This window comes from Ascaphus truei, chromosome 3 (assembly GCF_040206685.1).
Source record: "Ascaphus truei isolate aAscTru1 chromosome 3, aAscTru1.hap1, whole genome shotgun sequence".
NCBI classification, from domain to species: domain Eukaryota; kingdom Metazoa; phylum Chordata; class Amphibia; order Anura; family Ascaphidae; genus Ascaphus; species Ascaphus truei.
The window spans coordinates 186,612,670-186,631,748 of NC_134485.1; the positions used below are offsets into that span (position 1 = coordinate 186,612,670).

Below are 19,079 nucleotides of genomic sequence, written 5' to 3' on the forward strand. Positions count from 1 at the left end.
CCGGAACAACCGGACAAGTCAATGAAATAATGGACAATCCCGTATATATACACTTTCTTTTCAGCAGGTTTGATGTGAAGGATAAGTAGAGAATGAGAGAAATCGCTTGGCAATAGAAGATAAATAACAAGGTCCATTGACCTAAACTCGCATAAACCCATAAGAACCAAACCAGATTGTCCTGTGTAACATTGTACTGTAATACTATAATCAAGGTCAAGGATCCCAAATTGACCTTGCATCCACCTGTAAAAGCTCTGCATATTGTGTCCTTTGTCATGCTGCATTTCCTTGAAGATAAGAGAGCCCAAGGACACTGCAGATTCTTTCTCTTACTTTTGTTTCCGAAGACTGTTTGTTTATTCATTTTCTTCAATGAAAGTGCACCACATACAGCTAATGCACATTCCATACACTGTGTGACAGGAGAAAGAGAGGATCAGTGATAGTCTTAGATGTGGGTGAACTTGGTTTGAATCACAGTTTCAGCTCCTTGTGGTTTTGCATAATTGCACTATAACCCGATGTAGGAGCTATGTTGAGTTCTGTCCCACTGGAATGCCTCCCAAACTCTTAATGATTGTCTCCTGCCTCTCAGTATAGGGGGGGGGGGTCACCCCCCCTTCTGAATCCCAAATATCCATATGGTCTAATAAGATTCCCTGTGGAAGCAAAAGGCTGGATAGACAGGGAAGGGGGAAAAGGGGAGTCCAATTGGAAGCCCTCCTGTTCCCTGTGGGGTTCACAGAGGGGTGATACTCCCCAAGGTCTAGGGCAGTGGTTTCCAACTTTTTTTTGGTAAGGGATCCTATATTGTGACATTCTGTGGACCCCCAGCCCTCTATAATAGCGTGCCTGAAATCAGATGCATTGTAAATTCTTCTATATTTGGTACAATTTTCAAATGTATACAACAAAAAACAGAGAAGCCCAAAGCTACATCCAATATGACAAAAATACACAGTGAAATACTTGTTTATCTCTTGAAAAAGGGTAATTTAGTTAAACCCTTTGGCCAAAGCATTTTAAGCCTGCAAGCCACATCAAGGCATGACCAAATATTGCAGATCCTAACACTAACTGATTCAAATTCTTTTTTCCCTCTATAATTAGAGGAAGAATGATCGCATTGGATCTGTCCCAATCAGATGCATGAAAAAGACCTGCTTACTTGGAAAATGGGGAGGGGCGAGCTTAACCCCTGGGAGGGAGGGGCTACTAACCTTCACAACAGCTGAGACCAGCTTGACAAAGTTAAGGCTGCGAACCTGCTTCGGCCGGCGGGGCGCGTGGCCGCGCGGCCGCGAACCACCAGACCCTTGCTCGAGTGGTCCCTGCCCCCGCTGCCTCCTTCCGACAGGACTGACTACGTACTGTGACGCGTCAGCCAGCCGATGCTGCAAGAATCTTGTGAATTTCGGCGTTGACGCGTCACGTGGTACGCGAGTCAGCCAATGGGGAGGAGGGGAGGAAAGGAGCTAGGTGGGAGGCGCATTGGGCGGGGAGCAGGGAAGGAGCTGCGTGTTATTAAAGTGTGTATGTGTGTATGTGTGTATGTGTGTATGTGTATATGTGTGTGGGGGGGGTGGACGGCACCACGATCAGAACCCGCCCCCTCCCTCCCACTCCCGCCCCCCTCCCTCCCACTCCTGCCCCCCTTCCTCTCCGGCTCCCGGCTCCCTGCAGACCGCATATCACGGTCTGTGTCTGTCAGCGCCCCGCCTGTCTGCAGTGCGGGCGCGCTGACTGAGGGAGCGGGGCCTTAGCCTAATAAACACACAGATACCCAGCAAGCTCTAAGAAACCTCAAAAATTAGCACATCATTTTTGGGGTTTCTTAGAGCTTGCTGGGTATCTGTGTTTATTATCAATTTTCAAATGACCTGAAAATTGCAGGGATGGATGCCTGTGAATCCCCTGCTGAAAAATACAGGTCTAGGGGCTGACGACCTTTTCTGAGACCCAAAATATCCTTGGTGGTACTGTAGTGGTGCAGTACTCAGCTTGACCCCATGCCCTTTTTGCTGCCCTTGGGATGAATCGTTCTTTTGAAAGCACCTTGTACTGTCCCCGAATATATTTGTATATAGTTATCATATCCCCTCTTACACACCTCTTTTCTAATGTAAATAAATTTAATTTAGCTAGCCTCTCCTCATAAGTTAGATTGTCCATCCCCTTTATTAATTTGGTGGCTCTTCTCTGCACTCTCTCTAGTTCCATAATGTCTTTTCTAAGGAGAGGTGCCCAAAACTGTACTCCATATTCAAGGTGTGGTCTTACTAATGCTTTATAATGGGGCATAATTATGTTTACTTTCCTTCCACCCATTGCCCGTTTAATGTAAGTGTAGCCATGTGTAAAATTGGTGTACATATCTCTCTCTGACTGAGCAGTAACTCCTGTTAAAAGGGCAGGTTTGCCAGTAGTCATCATGGAGGTTTGCCCTCAACCCCTGTGATGTGTAAGATAGTATGTGTGAGGCTGTGCAGCTGAAGTGGCAGAGAGACAAGCTGCTTACACTCTGTGTCCAGGAATCTGGCACATGGTCTCCCTTAGGGGAGAGGTGGGACAACCAATTTAGTTAGGAGCAGAAGGAACCTTCCAGAAGATGGTCAACCCAAAGATGAGAGGCTAAGTACGACCACGATGAAGGGTAGTCTGTCCAGGGTGATGTTAATAAAGAGGCCCTTGTTCACCACAACCCTTCTGTGTGAGTGTGGAGTCATTCTGCAGAAGGAGGTTCCACAGAGGAGGTCCTCATCAGATACATCCCCCTGCAGCCGCAGAGATCCTGATGAGGTGGAGGCGCTGCATCGTATGTGAGTAGGACTCAGATCACACTACCTCAGATGCCTGTCATGCTGATATCCCCATACCAACTCAGTGGGAGACTCAGGAGTCCTGTTGCCAGGAGGTGCACCACACGACATACAGACATGTAATGGGGATAGTAGACTACAGGGGCCAATGTGAGATTGGGTGGGGCCCCGTAGAACAGTTACATAAGATAAGAACTTGTTTGCCTTTGCAGCTACTGCATGACTTTGGGCACTATTGCTAAGCCTGCTGTCTGCATGCACTCCTAAATCCTTCTCCATCAAGGATTCCCCTATTTTATCCTCATTCAATATGTAAGTCGCCTGTTTATTTTTGTTTCCCAAATGCATAACCTTACATTTATCTGTATTAGACCTCATCTGCCATTTACCTGCCCAAGGTTAGAAAGTCGTGTTGGGGACTGTTAGAATGTGTAATATGACTTTTTTTTAAGGTTTTGAGGTGAGTTAGGTTATGCTGAAGCAGGAAAGGGAATCCCCAGCTGGGGAAAAGCGCCAAGCACTGCTGTAGTGGAGATGCCAAATGAAAAGCTGCTGATGCTGCTGGGTCACTAAAAATGATTATTTATTTGTTGCTGGACATATACAAAAATAGCGGGCACCTCGCGGAGGCGCACTCTGACGCGTTTCGTACCTCTCGCGTACTTTGTCAAAGAGCAGTGTCCTCCATAAAGACGCCGGTATATATGGCAGCAGTGGACTGATCGCCCGCCCCCACACGTCACATGGCCGTGTTCTCACGATACTATGTCGCGAGGCACTGTCAGTGTTAGCACGGAGTAGGCGATCAAGAGCCTTATTGTTTTATTCTGCGATCCAGCTCTAGGACATTGTTATTCCAATAAGTTGGGGGTCGGGCTGATCCACACGGGCGGCCCTGACTTACCCCATTTACATCATTGGTTTATGCCTATACTAGGAGCATCTAAAGGGATCTACCTCTGGATGGACATTGTGGATTTGAAATTATTATACTTCATTGCATCCTTTATGTGCTTTCCATTCCATCATCTTCATTCTTCTAGATCTCTACATTGTGAGATTTATCTCTCCTGTCTGTCTAGGTTATGCTGAAGGCTGTCTCCAAACTGTTCCATTTGTCACTACAGCAGTTTCGCCTCTCACACCTATTTCACTTCTGGCTCCCTACTTTTTGTAGCTCCCTTGTGAACAATATTCATGCTCTAGTGGAAAAAATAAATAATAATAAAAAAATTAAAATATATATAGTGATGCCCACACCACGTTGCAGTCTCTTTTAGTCCCAGATAAAGGCCGGAAACATGGTATTTCTCTATACAGGGGGTTTATTTACAGGATTAAATCATACACCAACATGCCCACCGTCCCTTTAAGTCAAAACACAACATAAAAATAATACCTATTCCCTTTAGGGAAAACGAACTACACCGTAGCTTTAGCCTTTTACTAACTGGGTGACCAGCTAAGCTGGTTCCCACCTCAAAATAGGTACTATTATATATAAATATAGACAGTCTCTGCACAGAGAAATATAGTGCTCGGTACATTAATATGTTACTTAGCTCTTCTCTGTCTTTTGGGGCTCCAGGTAATTCCAACTGGACCCTGCGAGAGTTCAGAGAATCCCTCCTCTGTAATTCCAGTGCTATGGATATTACATCCCTGCTTCAGCAAGGTCTCACGTCCTTCATTCTTCCCTCTGGGATTCAAACCCAGGCAGTCCCAGTAGACTCCAGCGGGTCTAAGGAACTGTGCCAGCCTCTTCTTTAGCTGGGGAGCACTTTCTATCTCCCCTCTTCTCTGGGAAAAACAGTCTCTCTCTCAGTATGGCATCTTCCTGTGTCTGCCTTAAAACACTTCCTTGTTCATTCAGACCAGGCTGATTAGTTGCACCTGAGGGTAGCTTATTCCGGGGAAATTAACTCCATGTGTGTTGGAAAAGTCCCATAACTGCCCTATTCCCGCACCTAGAGGACAGTGATGATATCACAATATATATATATAATCAAAAATGAATAGACGATACCGTTCTGTTGCTAGCGAAATGCTTTTATTTGTGCAACTTTCGAGATACACTGATCTCTTCTTCTGGCGGGGTTACAATGGATAAAGCAAGAGAGGTTTTTACTTAAAAACAGTGCATCTTGGAATGTATCTGTGACTGAAGCCTATCCCTCCCCCCCCCCCCCCCCCTGTGCAGTATGCGATTTATGACTTAAGGTGTTAAATGGTCCCTGAATGTTAGTGATGTAAGAGTATGTTTGTTTGTTTGTTTGTTTGTTTGTGTGTGTGTATGTGTGTGTGTGAATATACATTTATAAAGCGCACACAGTGTATACAGCGCTTTACAAAAGGTGTGTGTGGAGTGGGAGTGTTTACCAATGGAGTGGGTAGGTGTAGGAATGTAAGAGGGTGTTGCATTACTATTAATGTGTGTAGATACTATGTGGTCCCTATTGGTATATAGGGATAGAATTACATTGTACATTAGTATGTGTAAGAGACAGCTGTGTGTGCATTCATATAGTGCAGTATGTATAGACATGGCCTTTAGCACACACAGGAAGTTCTCTTGTGTCAGGGTGGTGACTCATGAAACTGCGGTCTCGGTTTAGGGCACTGCTAAGTGTCCAGAATAGTTGCATAAATTTGTATTCATGCAACCGTCTCTTTCGGTGTTCTAAGATTACTTTTGAGTATGGCCACCTTCAGATCGTTAATCTTATTGCCACCGGTTCCTCCAGCAATATCGTGTACCTCATCATGAGCATGAAATGCCCAGGGGGCTGCTACTATATAGGTGAGGCAGGACAGGGGCTAAACAAAAGAATGAATCTGCATCGCTACAGCATCACACACGGAACAAGAGACAGTCCTGTCATCGAACATTTCTCTGACTTTGGCCATAAGATGAACGATCTGAAGGTGGCCATACTCAAAGGTAATCTTAGAACACAGAAAGAGAGACGGTTTCATTTTTGATTATTAAGCTTGGCTAACACGGTACAGATACCTATGCCCATACATACATACATATATATATATATATATATATATATATATATATATATATATATATATATATATATATATATATATACTGTATATATATATATATATATATATATATATATATATACACAGTGTATGTGTATGTATGTGTATATATATATATATATATATATATATATATATGTATATATATCAAATAGAAATATAACTGTATGCTCATTTGCATGTCTTAGACAGGTCTGCAACCCCGCCTTTCACCATTATCACCCAGCACACAGACTGCAGCAAGGGATTCTGGGAAATGACATGCAAATGAGCACACAGTGCCACTTTTTGCTTCCAAACCATTTTAAACAGGGTTCCCTATAGGCTTAAGCTTGCTGCATGGTCACAGCTTTAAGCACAGCCAGGGTTAAGATGCATAGCCAGTAAACCCACCCACAGACAGCTGTTTCGACCTTAATGGGTCTCATCAGTGTGGGGTTGGTTACACTGGCTATGCAAAGCTGAAGCAATGAGGATGGGGTTTACCATACTTAGTTAAGTTATGGTGAGTTAAAAAAGTGACAAAAACCCTCCACAGCAAAGCATATAGCAAATGGAAATATAACTGTACAGTATGCTCATTTGCATGTCTTAGACAGGTCTGCAACCCCGCCTTTCACCATTATCACCCAGCACACAGCACTTCCACTGCAGCAAGGGATTCTGGGAAATGACTTGCAAATGAGCACACAGTGCCACATATATATATATATATATATATACAAAAATATATATATAACAACAAAAACCTCCACCGTGGGCATATAGCCAATAAAGAATATCGCTTTTGAACACATTCACAGGTCTGCAACCCTACCTTTCAACCGTTATCACCTAGCATACAGTGCTTCCACTGCAGCAAGGGATTCTGAGAAATGACATGCAAAGGTGCACACAATGTGTCACCTTTTGTCTGAAAATTGCAAAGCCAGCAGTACAACCAACTTCACACTGATGATACTCATTAAGGTTGAAACATGTCTGTGAATTTCTCTGGCTTTGCATCTGATTTCCATATCAGTGCTTTTAGTGCTACTATAAATGTTAATATGAGGTGCAGATAAATCTGAGGATATATCCCAGAGCAGCCCACAACTTACTTCAAAAAGGTTTGCTCAACAAAAATGTTATTTGTCGCAAAATCATAGATGAATTAAAAGTTATTATGCAGTTAAGGTATCAATACAATTTGGTGAACATAACATTTTAAGCTTAACGTTGAGCTTGGAGCAAAGTGTTCATTCTAATGAGGAGGAGACTGTGATAGTAGTGAGTAGCAAAGACGTAGGTGCTGATAATATTCTTTGAACTGCATTAATATACTAGAAGTATAGGAATGTTGGAACCATTGCACCACAATGAACCTCTCTTGTGGTGTCTAGAAGTACAGAGGCTGTATGTCTGGAGATGCTGCTGTATGTCTGGAGATGCTGCTGTATGTCTGGAGATGCTGCTGTATGTCTGGAGATGCTGCTGTATGTCTGGAGATGCTGCTGTATGTCTGGAGATGCTGCTGTATGTCTGGAGATGCTGCTGTATGTCTGGAGATGCTGCTGTATGTCTGGAGATGCTGCTGTATGTCTGGAGATGCTGGTTTGTCCCCTTGGTTTCACTTGTTGCTTATCATTATTCCCAGGATCAGGAAGAACAAGCTTACTTCGCTGTGTTTGATGGGCACGGAGGGTTGGACGCTGCCATTTATGCCTCTCTACATCTCCACGTGAACCTGGTGAAGCAAGAGGTATTCCCACACGACCCAGCAGAGGCGCTATGCAGGGCATTCCGCATCACAGACGAGAGGTTCGTGCAGAAAGCAGCCAGAGAGGTCAGTCCTAGCGTATCAGGTGTATCATACATCTAGTGTACAATTTGGGTCAATATTCACTTTTTAGGCCCTATGACACTCTCTGGTTTATGGTTGGGATTCTCTAAGTACCAATGCAAGGTATTGCACTTGAATGGCACTTAACGCCGGGGTGTGATACCCATCATCAGCACTTAATGAACCATCCCCTATCTAAGATAATCCCTTATACTGTACATTTTATTATTACTATAAGTTGACATTAATCACTCAAGATGCTCCTACATTGCCAAAGGGATGTGATGGTTATATGTGGGTGCCTCACTCACAGGAAATGTAGGCATGGAACACTTTGAGGGGCTCAGACGGTTGTAATCGATACACAGCTGCAACAACAACACAGAAAAGTGTTCGCGTGAATCAACATACAATTCAAGTTCTGTTTTGTAAATGATTTCTATAAAGTTGAATGTTCAATATACTCTATTAGAAAAACAAAATGTGTGATGCGGTTCATTGCACAATTTGGAATTTCTGGAGAAAATAGCTTTTAATATAGTTAGTGTCACTTTTCTACTACAGTATGCTATTAGAGGATAATCACCAACAAAATTGCTAGGAGACAGCTTTGTCATCCTCACTTCCAGGAATCCTGTGCTAGACACACTCATTACACAAGAGTAGAGTGACACGAAACCCATTCATTTTTAATTTAAATACCACTTGTGGGCACATTCACATGTCTAAGGCTAAGGCCCCGGTCTCTCCGCTGTAACGCGCGCCAGCGCTTTTGGCGGCGCGTTCAGCCGATTCCCCGGTCTGCAGCTCACTGCAGGAGGAGAGACCGGGGGGGGGGGGCGTGGCGGAGGAGTGACGGGGGCGCGGCCATGACGTCACCCGGCAGGTTCGCCCTCATTGGCTGAACCGCCGGGGGGCGTGCCTAATCGCTCGACGCGAGTAGAGCAGGAATAGCTCTCGCGCGAGCGCTGCGGCCCCCCCTCGCAGCGGGCCCGGCGCCATTGCGGGGAGGGCTCTCGTCGGACGCTGTAGTAGGCAGCGGGGGCAAGGCCTTAGGCTGAGTCCACGCCGCCGCTGAGCTCGCTCATGCTTGGAGAGCGGTGATGTCACCTGCTCTCCAAGCATGAGCAATCGCTGTCCTGCAACATTTTTAGAGCAGGAGTGGGGGCGGGGGGGGGGGGGCATGGCTATTAGGGGAGGGGGCATGTCATTGGCTGAATAGGGGCTGTGTGTGCGTCTGTCCATTTTCTCTCTACCCCCTTCCCTCCTCTCTCCCTTCTCTCTCTCCCCCATTGCTCTCTCTCTCCCCCCTCCCATTGCTCTCTCTCCCCCCCATTGCTCTCTCTCCCCCTTCCCCCTCTCTCTCCCCCTTCCCTCCTCTCTCTCCCCCTTCCCTCCTCTCTCTCCCTTTCCTCCTCTCGTTTCTCTCCCCCTTGCTCTCCCTTCCCCTCTCTCCTTTCTCCCCCTTCTCTCCTTTGTACCCCCTTCTCTCCTTTCCCTCTCTCCTTTCTCCCCTTTCTCCCCCCCTTCTCTCATTTCTCTCCCCCTCTCTCCTTTCTCCCCCCTTCTCTCCTTTCTCCCCCCTTCTCTCCTTTCTCCCCCCTTCTCTCCTTTCTCCCCCTTCTCTCCTTTCTCCCCTTTCTCTCCTTTCTCCCCACTACTCTCCTTTCTCCCCCCCTTCCCACCCTTCTCTCCTTTCGCCCATCCTTCTCTCCTTTCTCCCACCCTTCTATTTCTCCCCCCTTCTCCCCTTTTCCCCCCTTCTCTCCTTTCTCCCCCTTCTCTCCTTTCTCCCCCTTCTCTCCTTTCTACCCCCTTTCTCTCCTTTCCCTCTCTCCTTTCTCCCGCCCCCTTCTCTCATTTCTCTCCCCCTCTCTCCTTTCTACCCCCTTCTCTCCTTTCTCCCACCCTTCTCTCCTTTCTCCCACCCTTCTCTCCTTTCTCCCACCCTTCTCTCCTTTCTCCCCCCCCCTTCTCTCCTTTCTCCCCCCCTTCTCTCCTTTCTCCCCCCTTCTCTCCTTTCTCCCCCCATTCTCTCCTTTCTCCCCCCTTCTGTCCTTTCTCCCCCATCTCTCCTTTCTCCCCCTTCTCTCCTTTCTCCCCCCTTCTCTCCTTTCTCCCCCCCTTCTCTCCTTTCTCCCCCCCTTCTCTCCTTCCCCCTCACTTCGTTTGACCCCCCACCACACCACTTTGTTTGCACCCCCCCACCACACCACTTTGTTTGCGCCCCCCCACACCACACCACTTTGTTTGCCCCCCCCACCACTTTGTTTGCCCCCCCACACCAGTCTGTTTTGCCCCCCCCCCCCACACCACACCAGTCCGTTTTCCCCCCACACCACACCAGTCCATTTTGCCCCCACCCACACCAGTCCGTTTGCCCCCCCCACCCCACACCAGTCCATTTGCCCCCCCCCACACTAGTCCGCTTGCCCCCCCCCCACACCAGTCCGTTTGCCCCCCCCCCCCACACCAGTCCGTTTGCCCCCCCCCCCCCTCTTCCACTTCTCTTGGCTAGAAATCCCATGTTTGTGTTTGCAGTAGTGACAGCGCATTAGAACACGCCCTCTCTCTTCCCATTGGTCAGAGCAGGGTCATGTGACCTGCTCTGAGCCTGAAAGTATCTCTACAGTGTCTCCTCAAGCACAAAGCGGGCACGAGCATGAGCGCCCACGCACAGCGCGAGCGTGAACGGTAGGATTCCCATTCACAGAGGTAAGCGCGCCAAGCGCATAGCGAGCTCAGCGCCAGCGGGGACTCAGCCTTAGACAGAGTTTCAACCCCGTCTTTCCCCATTATCGCTTACTATACAATGCTTCCAGTGCAGCCAAGGATTCTGTGTAATGACATGCAAATGAGCACACAGTGTCACTGTTTACTTCTTGCCCATTTTAACATGGTCTCCTATAAGTTTGACTGCGTTATTACACAGCTATTCAGCACAGCCTGGGTTAAAGAAGTGCCTAGTCAGTAACCCTACTCATAGACAGCAGTTATTTACCTTTTTGGTTCACATCAGTGCGAGGTTGGTTTCTGGCTATGCAATGTGAAGCTGATAAGAGGGCATAATGAGACCATAACTTTCTTTTAATGTCTAATTTAAATGTAAAAAATTGAGAAAATCAATACATGCGTGCACAGGGATAACTTTATTGACCAACATTTAGATGAATCCAGTTTTTATTTGCCAACTGCCTTGTTACTCCGTTTTTGTCATCCCAGAATGGCCACTAGCCCTTTTAACTTTACATACATTTTATTATCATTTATTATTTATTGTTACTGTAGATACAGTATAGGAAAATAAGAGAGCAACTCAATGTAGTGTCAAAGATATCTATCTCAATGTCTTGTATAGCGCATAGGAGCAGGGTTTGCTCAGTGTATGCGCTATACAAGACATATAGACAGATAGATAGATAAGATGGTACTTTATTCTACACAACTTCAGAAAGGCTCTTTGCAGGACTTATCCCAGTGGCTGAAATATTAATATATAGTATACATTTCAGCTGTCTCTGATTTTTTGTGAGTCACACTGATTTTTAACATAAGCAGTCTGATAAACTAAAATGAAATTACGGCATTTGTCACTAAAATGTAATTTTTGGGACTTGAACCCTGGTATCTCACTAATTTTGGTGCTTGTAGCTTGACATCTCTGCATCACGCCCCTCAGTCCTTCTGCGTTCCTTTTAAGAGTGTGGACATTAATAGTGGGTTGTCTTTTTAAGAGTCCAAACACAATCATGGGAAGAAAATGAATTCAGACAGGCCCTAATTCTTTGATTCATTACTTTTTTCATCGAGCTGTTGGTTACTCTTTCCTTCGACCGCCTGTCAGTTAATTATATCTCAGATGTCAAGAGTGATTAATAGATGCAGAATTGCATTCTCTGAGATTATTATAAAACTGTCCTTTTTAACCATGGGTTGAAAGAATTCTAGATTTTATTTTTAATTCTGCTTTTGCACACAGCAGGACTCTGGTAACCCTCAATTTTAGTCGCGTTAGAAAAGGGTATTTTCAACTTAGAGGTCTTCCACAGACAGGCTGGAAAAGCAGAGCGCAGCACTGTACTCTTCTTTTCCAGCTTATCTGCAGGAGACCTCTATCATTTTGATCTACTGGAAGCATGCTAAGAAGATACCCGAGTCAGTGAGCTCCATGATTACAGGGAAGCTTGGTATTTGTATTTGATAATTAGATATATATACATTGTATTGTATTGTATGTCTTTATTTATATAGCGCCATTAATGTACATAGCGCTTCCCAGTAGTAATACATGTGGTAATCAAATAAATAACAGATCATGGGAATAAGTGCTTTAGACATTAAAGTAACATTAAGGAAGAGGAGTCCCTGCCCCGAGGAGCTTACAGTCTAGTTGGTAGGTAGGGAGAACGTACAGAGACAGGAGGAGGGAGTTCTGGTAAGTGCGTCTGCAGGGGGCCAAGCTTTATGTATCATGTGTTCAGAATATCCACAGTGCTATTCATATGCTTCTTTAAGCAAGTGTGTCTTAAGGTGGGTCTGAAAGGTGGATAGAGAGGGTACTGAGGGGAAGGGCATTCCAGAGGTGTGGGGCAGTCAATGAAAAAGGTTTAAGGCAGGAGAGGGCTTTAGATACAAAGGGGGTAGAAAGAAGACATCCTTGAGAAGAACGCAAGAGTCTGGATGGTGCATAACGAGAAATTAGGGCTGAGATGTAAGGAGGGGCAGAAGAATGTAAAGCTTTAAAAGTGAGGAGAAGAATGGAGTGTGAGATGCGGGATTTGATCGGAAGCCAGGAGAGGGATTTCATGAGGGGAGATGCTGAGACAGATCTAGGAAAGAGTAGAGTGATTCTGGCAGCAGCGTTTAGGATAGATTGTAGGGGAGACAGGTGAGAGGCAGGAAGGCCGGACAGCAGGAGGTTACAGTAATCAAGACGGGAGAGAATGAGGGCCTGAGTCAGAGTTTTAGCAGTCGAGCAACAGAGGAAAGGGCGTATCTTTGTTATATTGCGGAGGAAAAAGCAACAGGTCTTAGAAATGTTTTGAATGTGAGGGGCAAATGTGAGAGAGGAGTCGAGTGTGACCCCAAGGCAGCGTGCTTGGGCTACTGGGTGAATGATCGTAGTTCCAACAGTAATGTGGAAGGAGGTAGTAGGGCCAGGTTTGGGAGGAAGTATGAGGAGCTCTGTTTTAGCCATGTTGAGTTTAAGGCGACGGAGGGCCATCCAGGATGATATAGCAGAGAGACATTCAGAAACTTTGGTTTGTACAGCAGGTGTAAGGTCGGGTGTTGAGAAATATATTTGTGTGTCGTCAGCATAGAGGTGATAATTAAACCCAAAAGATGTTATTAGGTCACCTAGAGAGAGTGTATACAGAGAAAAGAGAAGAGGTCCCAGGACAGAGCCCTGGGGTACCCCCACAGAGAGATCAATAGAGGAGGAGGAGGTGTTAGCAGAAGAGACACTGAAAGTACGATGGGAGAGGTAGGATGAGATCCACGATAGAGCTTTGTTCCGAATGCCAAGAGTATGGAGAATGTGAAGGAGAAGAGGGTGGTCCACGGTGTCAAATGCTGCAGAGAGGTCGAATAATATGAGCAGAGTGTAATGACCTCCGTCTTTGGCAGCATGGAGGTCGTCAGTTATTTTAGTGAGGGCTGTTTCCGTGGAGTGAGCAGTGCGGAAGCCAGATTGTAGAGGGTCTAGGAGAGAATAGGTGTTGAGAAAACAGAGCAAGCGAGAGAATACAAGGAGTTTGGAGGCAAAAGGCAGGAGGGAGACAGGCCAATAGTTAGAAAGACAGGTAGGGTCAAGCTTGCTGTTTTTGAGTAATGGTATGACTGTTGCATGTTTGAAGGAGGATGGAAAGGTTCCAGAGCAGAAGGAGGAGTTAAAAATGTGCGTGAGCATAGGGATTATAGTAGGAGCAAGAGGTTTTAGGAGATGGGAGGGAATGGGGTCAAGAGGGCAAGTGGTAGAGGGAGAAGAGGCGATCAACAGCGACACATCCTCCTCTGAGACAGTGGGAAAAGAGTCAAGGAAGGCAGGAGGAGAGTTAGGAAGAGGTGTAGGATGGGAGGAAGAAACAGAGGGGATGTTCTGACGTATGGATTCCACCTTTTCCTTAAAATAGTCAGCAAAGTCCTGAGCGGAGATGGAGGAAGGAGAGGCAGCTGAGGGTGGTTTGAGTAGAGTATCAAAGACAGAGAACAGTCGGCGTGGGTTAGACTTGTGCATGTTGATTAGTGAAGAAAAGTAGGCTTGTTTAGCTTGCGAGAGGGCAGAGTTGAAACAGGATAGCATAAATTTGTAGTGAAGGAAGTCTGCGAGAGTATGAGTTTTCCTCCAGAGGCGTTCAGAGGAACGAGTGGAGGCTTGGTCTTTCTTTTATTCTCTACTCATGCATTATGGGAATTTTAGTGTGGAGCAGTAGATATTACATGGAAGAAGTTGATATAGGAAGCCTAAAGGAGGGTATGTTACCCCCTACGCTCACACACTTTTCCCTGTTGAGGATAGTTAATGGGAAATTATACTCTTGAAATCGACATCAAGTATACACCAATGAATTTATATGCATACTGACTTTGATACTTCATTCTCAGATACTTTATATGTTTCTAACAAGGATTAACCGCTATTGGATGCATTTTATGAGATTGCACAAATCATTTGTTTTCTGGACACTACGGGGCTTATTCTAGTAGCTTTGATAAGTGAGTCATCGACAGTTTTGAGCACTTAGAGTGAAAATGCATGTGTAGCTATTCAGAAAGCTCCAATAACATGGCAAACTCGCTCAAAAACTGTTTCTTCCCGATCAATAGTACTCCTGCTCAGACACACCGAGTGCCAGCTCAAAAAATGCTCAAACTCGCATTTTTTGAGAAATCGAGCTATACAGGTAGCCCCGAGATTCACGCCGTGGCTGCAACTCGCACAGGCGAGATGGGATCCACAATGTGACTCTAAAGCCGGGTGTCTGCGGACCGGACCCGCATTAATATCAGCTCCGCAAACCCCCTGCTTCAATCCTATGTAATAAAAATACATTTACAGGCAGCTTCATTACCTTAGCGACTAATCACTAAGGTAACAAAGGGATTAAATACCAGTGCCCGGTTTGTTGGCGGTAGAGGGGGTGGGTGAAGGTTGGAGTTTCCCAGGGCAGGTGTTTAGGCCTACTGGGAGGACTTAACCCCTTCATTACCTTAGCGGTTTCTACCACTAAGGTAATGAAGGGCTCCCGCTACCCAACCGGAAGGCCTAAACACCCACCATGGGCCACACACCACCTTCACCCACCCCCTCTACCCCCAATAAACATTACAATACAACTAATACACTCATTGATTGCCAGTGTGGTTACCTATGCCCTCAATGGAGCAAAGATAACCCCAATGGCAATAAATTGGCACCCTACTATCCACCCCCTCTACCCCCAACATACCCACCCTCCCCCAACACATGCAATACAGTGCAGTACAGTGGTTATTCCAAATTATCTGGTAACTTAGTCATAATCTTTTGCATACTGGATTCAGTCCTTGTTGCTCACCACTATTTGGTCTCACTAACACCCCAGCGCGTGCCATGGTATATTTTTCTGTGGCAGCGCTCTGTGTGCATATCCCAACCAAACAACTACAATTTATAGTGATTTGGTGGTAAGGTGTCCCTGCATAGGGCTCCCCTTACACAGTGGATAAATCAACTGCAATTTGGACATCAGGTACTATATCATGTCATTTCAGGACAGTAGATGGTCATACTGGGTAAAACCATCTATATCATTTAAGTGTATACTACATCTAGTAACAGATATATATAATTCACTGTATCACTAGTGTAGCCAGGTCTCCTTTTTGCCCACTGACACCCCTCCTTCCTCCGCATACAGCCGCCGCACATGAGAGAGTGAGGAGGCCGGTGCGCGAGTAGCGCGTTACTGTGGAGTGCTGGCCGGTTGCCGGGGACGCGATCGGGCCGTTGCTAGGGCCGCGGTCGCGTCTCTAAGATCCCGGCGGCTGGGTAAGCGGAGCGCCGCCATTGCAGGTGCATTGCGCATGCGCAAGGGTACCAGAGCGCCGGGAAGACCACAGATAGATCGCGCATGCGCAGAAGATAGACTTGAGACAGGACAGAGTCGCGCGAGAGTAGGGATAGTGATAGGAAGGTCGAGGCGGCCATTAGAGGTTAGTGCAGGCGCAGGGAAGGTGCGCACGCGGCCCCAATGTAAGTACAGCCTCCACGGGACTACAATTCCCATGAGGCTTAGGGCCAAGCACACCAGGTGCTACAGTGTGGCCAATGAGGGCCAAGAGTCTGAGAGGCAAGTGGATAAATTTTCGCGGGCTTGGAGCTGCGTGGGAGTCAGAGACCGGAGCAGCCCAGGGAAGGAGGTAGGGTACAGGAGTCGGGGACTCCCTGTACTAGGCCAGCATCCCCAGGGCCCGAGATAGCTCAGCTCCCCAGTAAGGTGAGTGTTGCCAGGGGCAGCCCTCAGGTTAGGGACCCTGCCACTTACATTAGTGGGAGTTGGGAAAGGAAGGTTACAGAGAGTTGGAGTCAGGGAGCTGTGAGGGAAGGAAGGGTGCGGGGAGCGAGTGCAGCTCCTGCCCCATATAGGTACCTACACCCCAGGTAGGCCCCAACTCCCCACTAGTTTAGTGGGTAAGTGCTTAGGGAGGCCCAAGATAGGGACGCTGCCCTTAGTATAGAGTGCTACCTTGTCAGAGTCACGGCTGTTAGTGCTGTGAGGTCTGACAGGCAGGCACCTTGTTGCGCAGCACGTTGGCTGCAGCATCCAGTGAGCTACAGCTTGCTGCTGTAGGCGCTGGGACTCGTTAGGTCTTAGTACGCATAGTCAGGCTGGGAAGAGCTAAGGGAGTGGGGCAGGTTATTAACCCCTGTTAGGCCCCTAGGAGTTTTCCCCAAAGCCACTTTAGGTTGCGGTACTACAGGGACAGGCCCTAGGTTAGGGTTCCTGTCACGTTAGTACCACTTAGATAGATAGGGACACAGCGGCTGCTGCTGTTCCTGTTGAAGCGGTTCAGACCCACGTTGGGGTCCACAGAGACTGTTCCCGAGTGGGACCGCCCTAGCGGTCCACGTGCGAGGAGTCCAGTTGGGGATCGGCAGACGTCATCCTGCTACAGACCCTTTTTGAAAAGTTGCTGACCCGAGCACCGGAGTGCTCGGCAGGTATCACACATTCTTAAGTGCACCACCGGGCCCTTAACGTAATTAGTGACTGCGCAGTCACCCACGTTCCCTCTGCAAGAGTGCAGGACATTGGGTGGGGGTTCTTTGGACACTGGGTGGGATCACCTAGTGTTGGGGAGCATCCTGCGAGACGTCGCAGTAAGTGTCTCCTCGTGAGGGGGACACAGGTCATTATGAATGTGATGAGTTGTTATGCATGTTAGTAAAGCCATTAGTTATTATACCCCACTGTGTATGTGATTATTAGTGATTGTCCTGCGAGGAACCACTCCCCCTCTGGCGGGAGCCATCGCAGGTGGAGGCGCTGCATCGTGTAAGTGATCACCCCTAGTATTGTGTTATGTCCCAGGTTCCCCGTGGCGGAAGCTCAGCCCTCCTGTAAGCCAACAGGTAATGCACCACACCTATGGTAACACCGTATGTTCCTTGCACCCACATCAGATCTGCGATTGGGGGGGGGAATACCCGTTACACTAGTATCTTTAGTTACACTGACCCACACCTCTTCGGTTCTTTTCATTGTTTTTATTTGTTTTGTGTCTTGTAGTTGTTGGGGTCCAAATAGTTATATTTTAATTACTTTAATAAAGATTATGTTTTAACTAGGGTGTTATCTCTCTTCGTGCCACGTTAAAGGGATTCTTTTCTGTCTCAGTTTGTCATTTGTCCCAATTTCCCTGTGAGCACCGCCCTATCCACACTGTTTGGTCACATTTTCTCCTGGTGTAGAGCAGGCTTCTTCTACGTTTCACTTCAACATAGTCGCCTTTTGTATTTATGAATCCTTGATGGAGAAGGATTTAGGAGTGCTTGTAGACAGCAGGCTTTGCAATAATACCCTATGTCATGCAGTAGCTGCAAAGGCAAACAAGTTCTTATCTTGCATTAAACGGGCAATGGATGGAAGGGAAGTAAATATAATTATGCCCCTTTATAAAGCATTATTAAGACCACATCTTGAATATGGAGTACAATTTGGGGCACCACTCCATAGAAAAGAAATGATGGAACTAGAGAAAGTGCAGAGATTAATAAGGTGGATGGATAATCTGATTTATGAGAAGGGACTAGCTAAATTAGATTTGTTTATATTAGAAAAGAGGCGTCTAAGAGGGGATATGATAACTATATAAAAATATATTAGGGGACAATATAAGGAGCTTTCAAAAGAACTATTCATCCCACGGGCAGTACAAATGGCACGGGGTCATGCCTTAAGTTTGGAGGAAAAGAGATTTCACCAGAAACAAAGAAAAGTGTTCTTTATAGTAAGGGCAGTTAAAATGTGGAATTCATTAGCCATGGAGACTGTCTGTGATGGCAAATACAATAAATATCTTCAAAAAAAGGTTGGACATCTTTTTTTAAAGGAAAAGTATACCGGGATATAACTAATAAATAAATATGGGAATGATGTTGATCAAGTTAGTAATCTGATTTTTGGAGTCAGGAAGGAATTTATTTTTCCCCTTATGAGATATCGTTGGATGATATTTCACTGGGGTTTTTTGTTTGCCTTCCTCTGGATCAATATACTGTAAGTACAAATATAGGATAAAGTATCTGTTGTCTACATTTAGCATAGGTTGAACTTGATGGGCGTATGTCTTGTTTCTACCTCATCTACTGTGTAACTATATGTAACTATGTAAATACGTGCAGGTGCGTCCAGAACAGATTCCGCTGAGGAAGAAGAGAGATAATGGAGTTTAGTGTTCAGGTTAGGTGCCAGAACAGAGAGGGCAATGGAGTGAAGGTTTTGAGAGTAGTAAGTAGAACAGGTAGAAGGAGGGTGAGGGGAATGAGAGGTGGTGAAAGATAGGTGATGGTCAGAGAGCAGATGGGGGAGATGAAGAGATCAGACAGAGAACAGTTTTTAGTAAAGGCCAGGTCTAGATAGTGACTATCTTTGTGGGGAATTGGGGCCAGTGGTGCAGTCCAAATGAGAAGGTTAAAGAGAGAAGGCCAGATGCCCAGGAGATTGAGGGATCAACAATATGACAGTTGAAATCCCCCAGTAAAACGAAACCCAGAATTCAAAGTCAGAGAGGAAGGAAGAGGTAGAGGATGTAGAGTCAGGCGGTCTGTAGATGTCTGCCCCGTGCAGAGGGAGAGTGTTGAAAACCTGGACAGCATGAACTTCAAAGGAAGA

The 19,079-nt window shown here is 46.3% G+C and overlaps 1 protein-coding gene across 1 annotated transcript in view; it reads left to right on the forward strand.

The window, feature by feature from the left end:
- The window catches only part of PPM1E (protein phosphatase, Mg2+/Mn2+ dependent 1E), a 388,527-nt gene that overhangs the window by 316,720 nt on the left and 52,728 nt on the right, over window positions 1–19,079 (forward strand). The window contains exon 4 of the mRNA XM_075589782.1: window positions 7,516–7,704. Coding sequence (XP_075445897.1) covers window positions 7,516–7,704 — 189 coding nt within the window. The remainder of the gene's footprint in view (window positions 1–7,515; window positions 7,705–19,079) is intronic.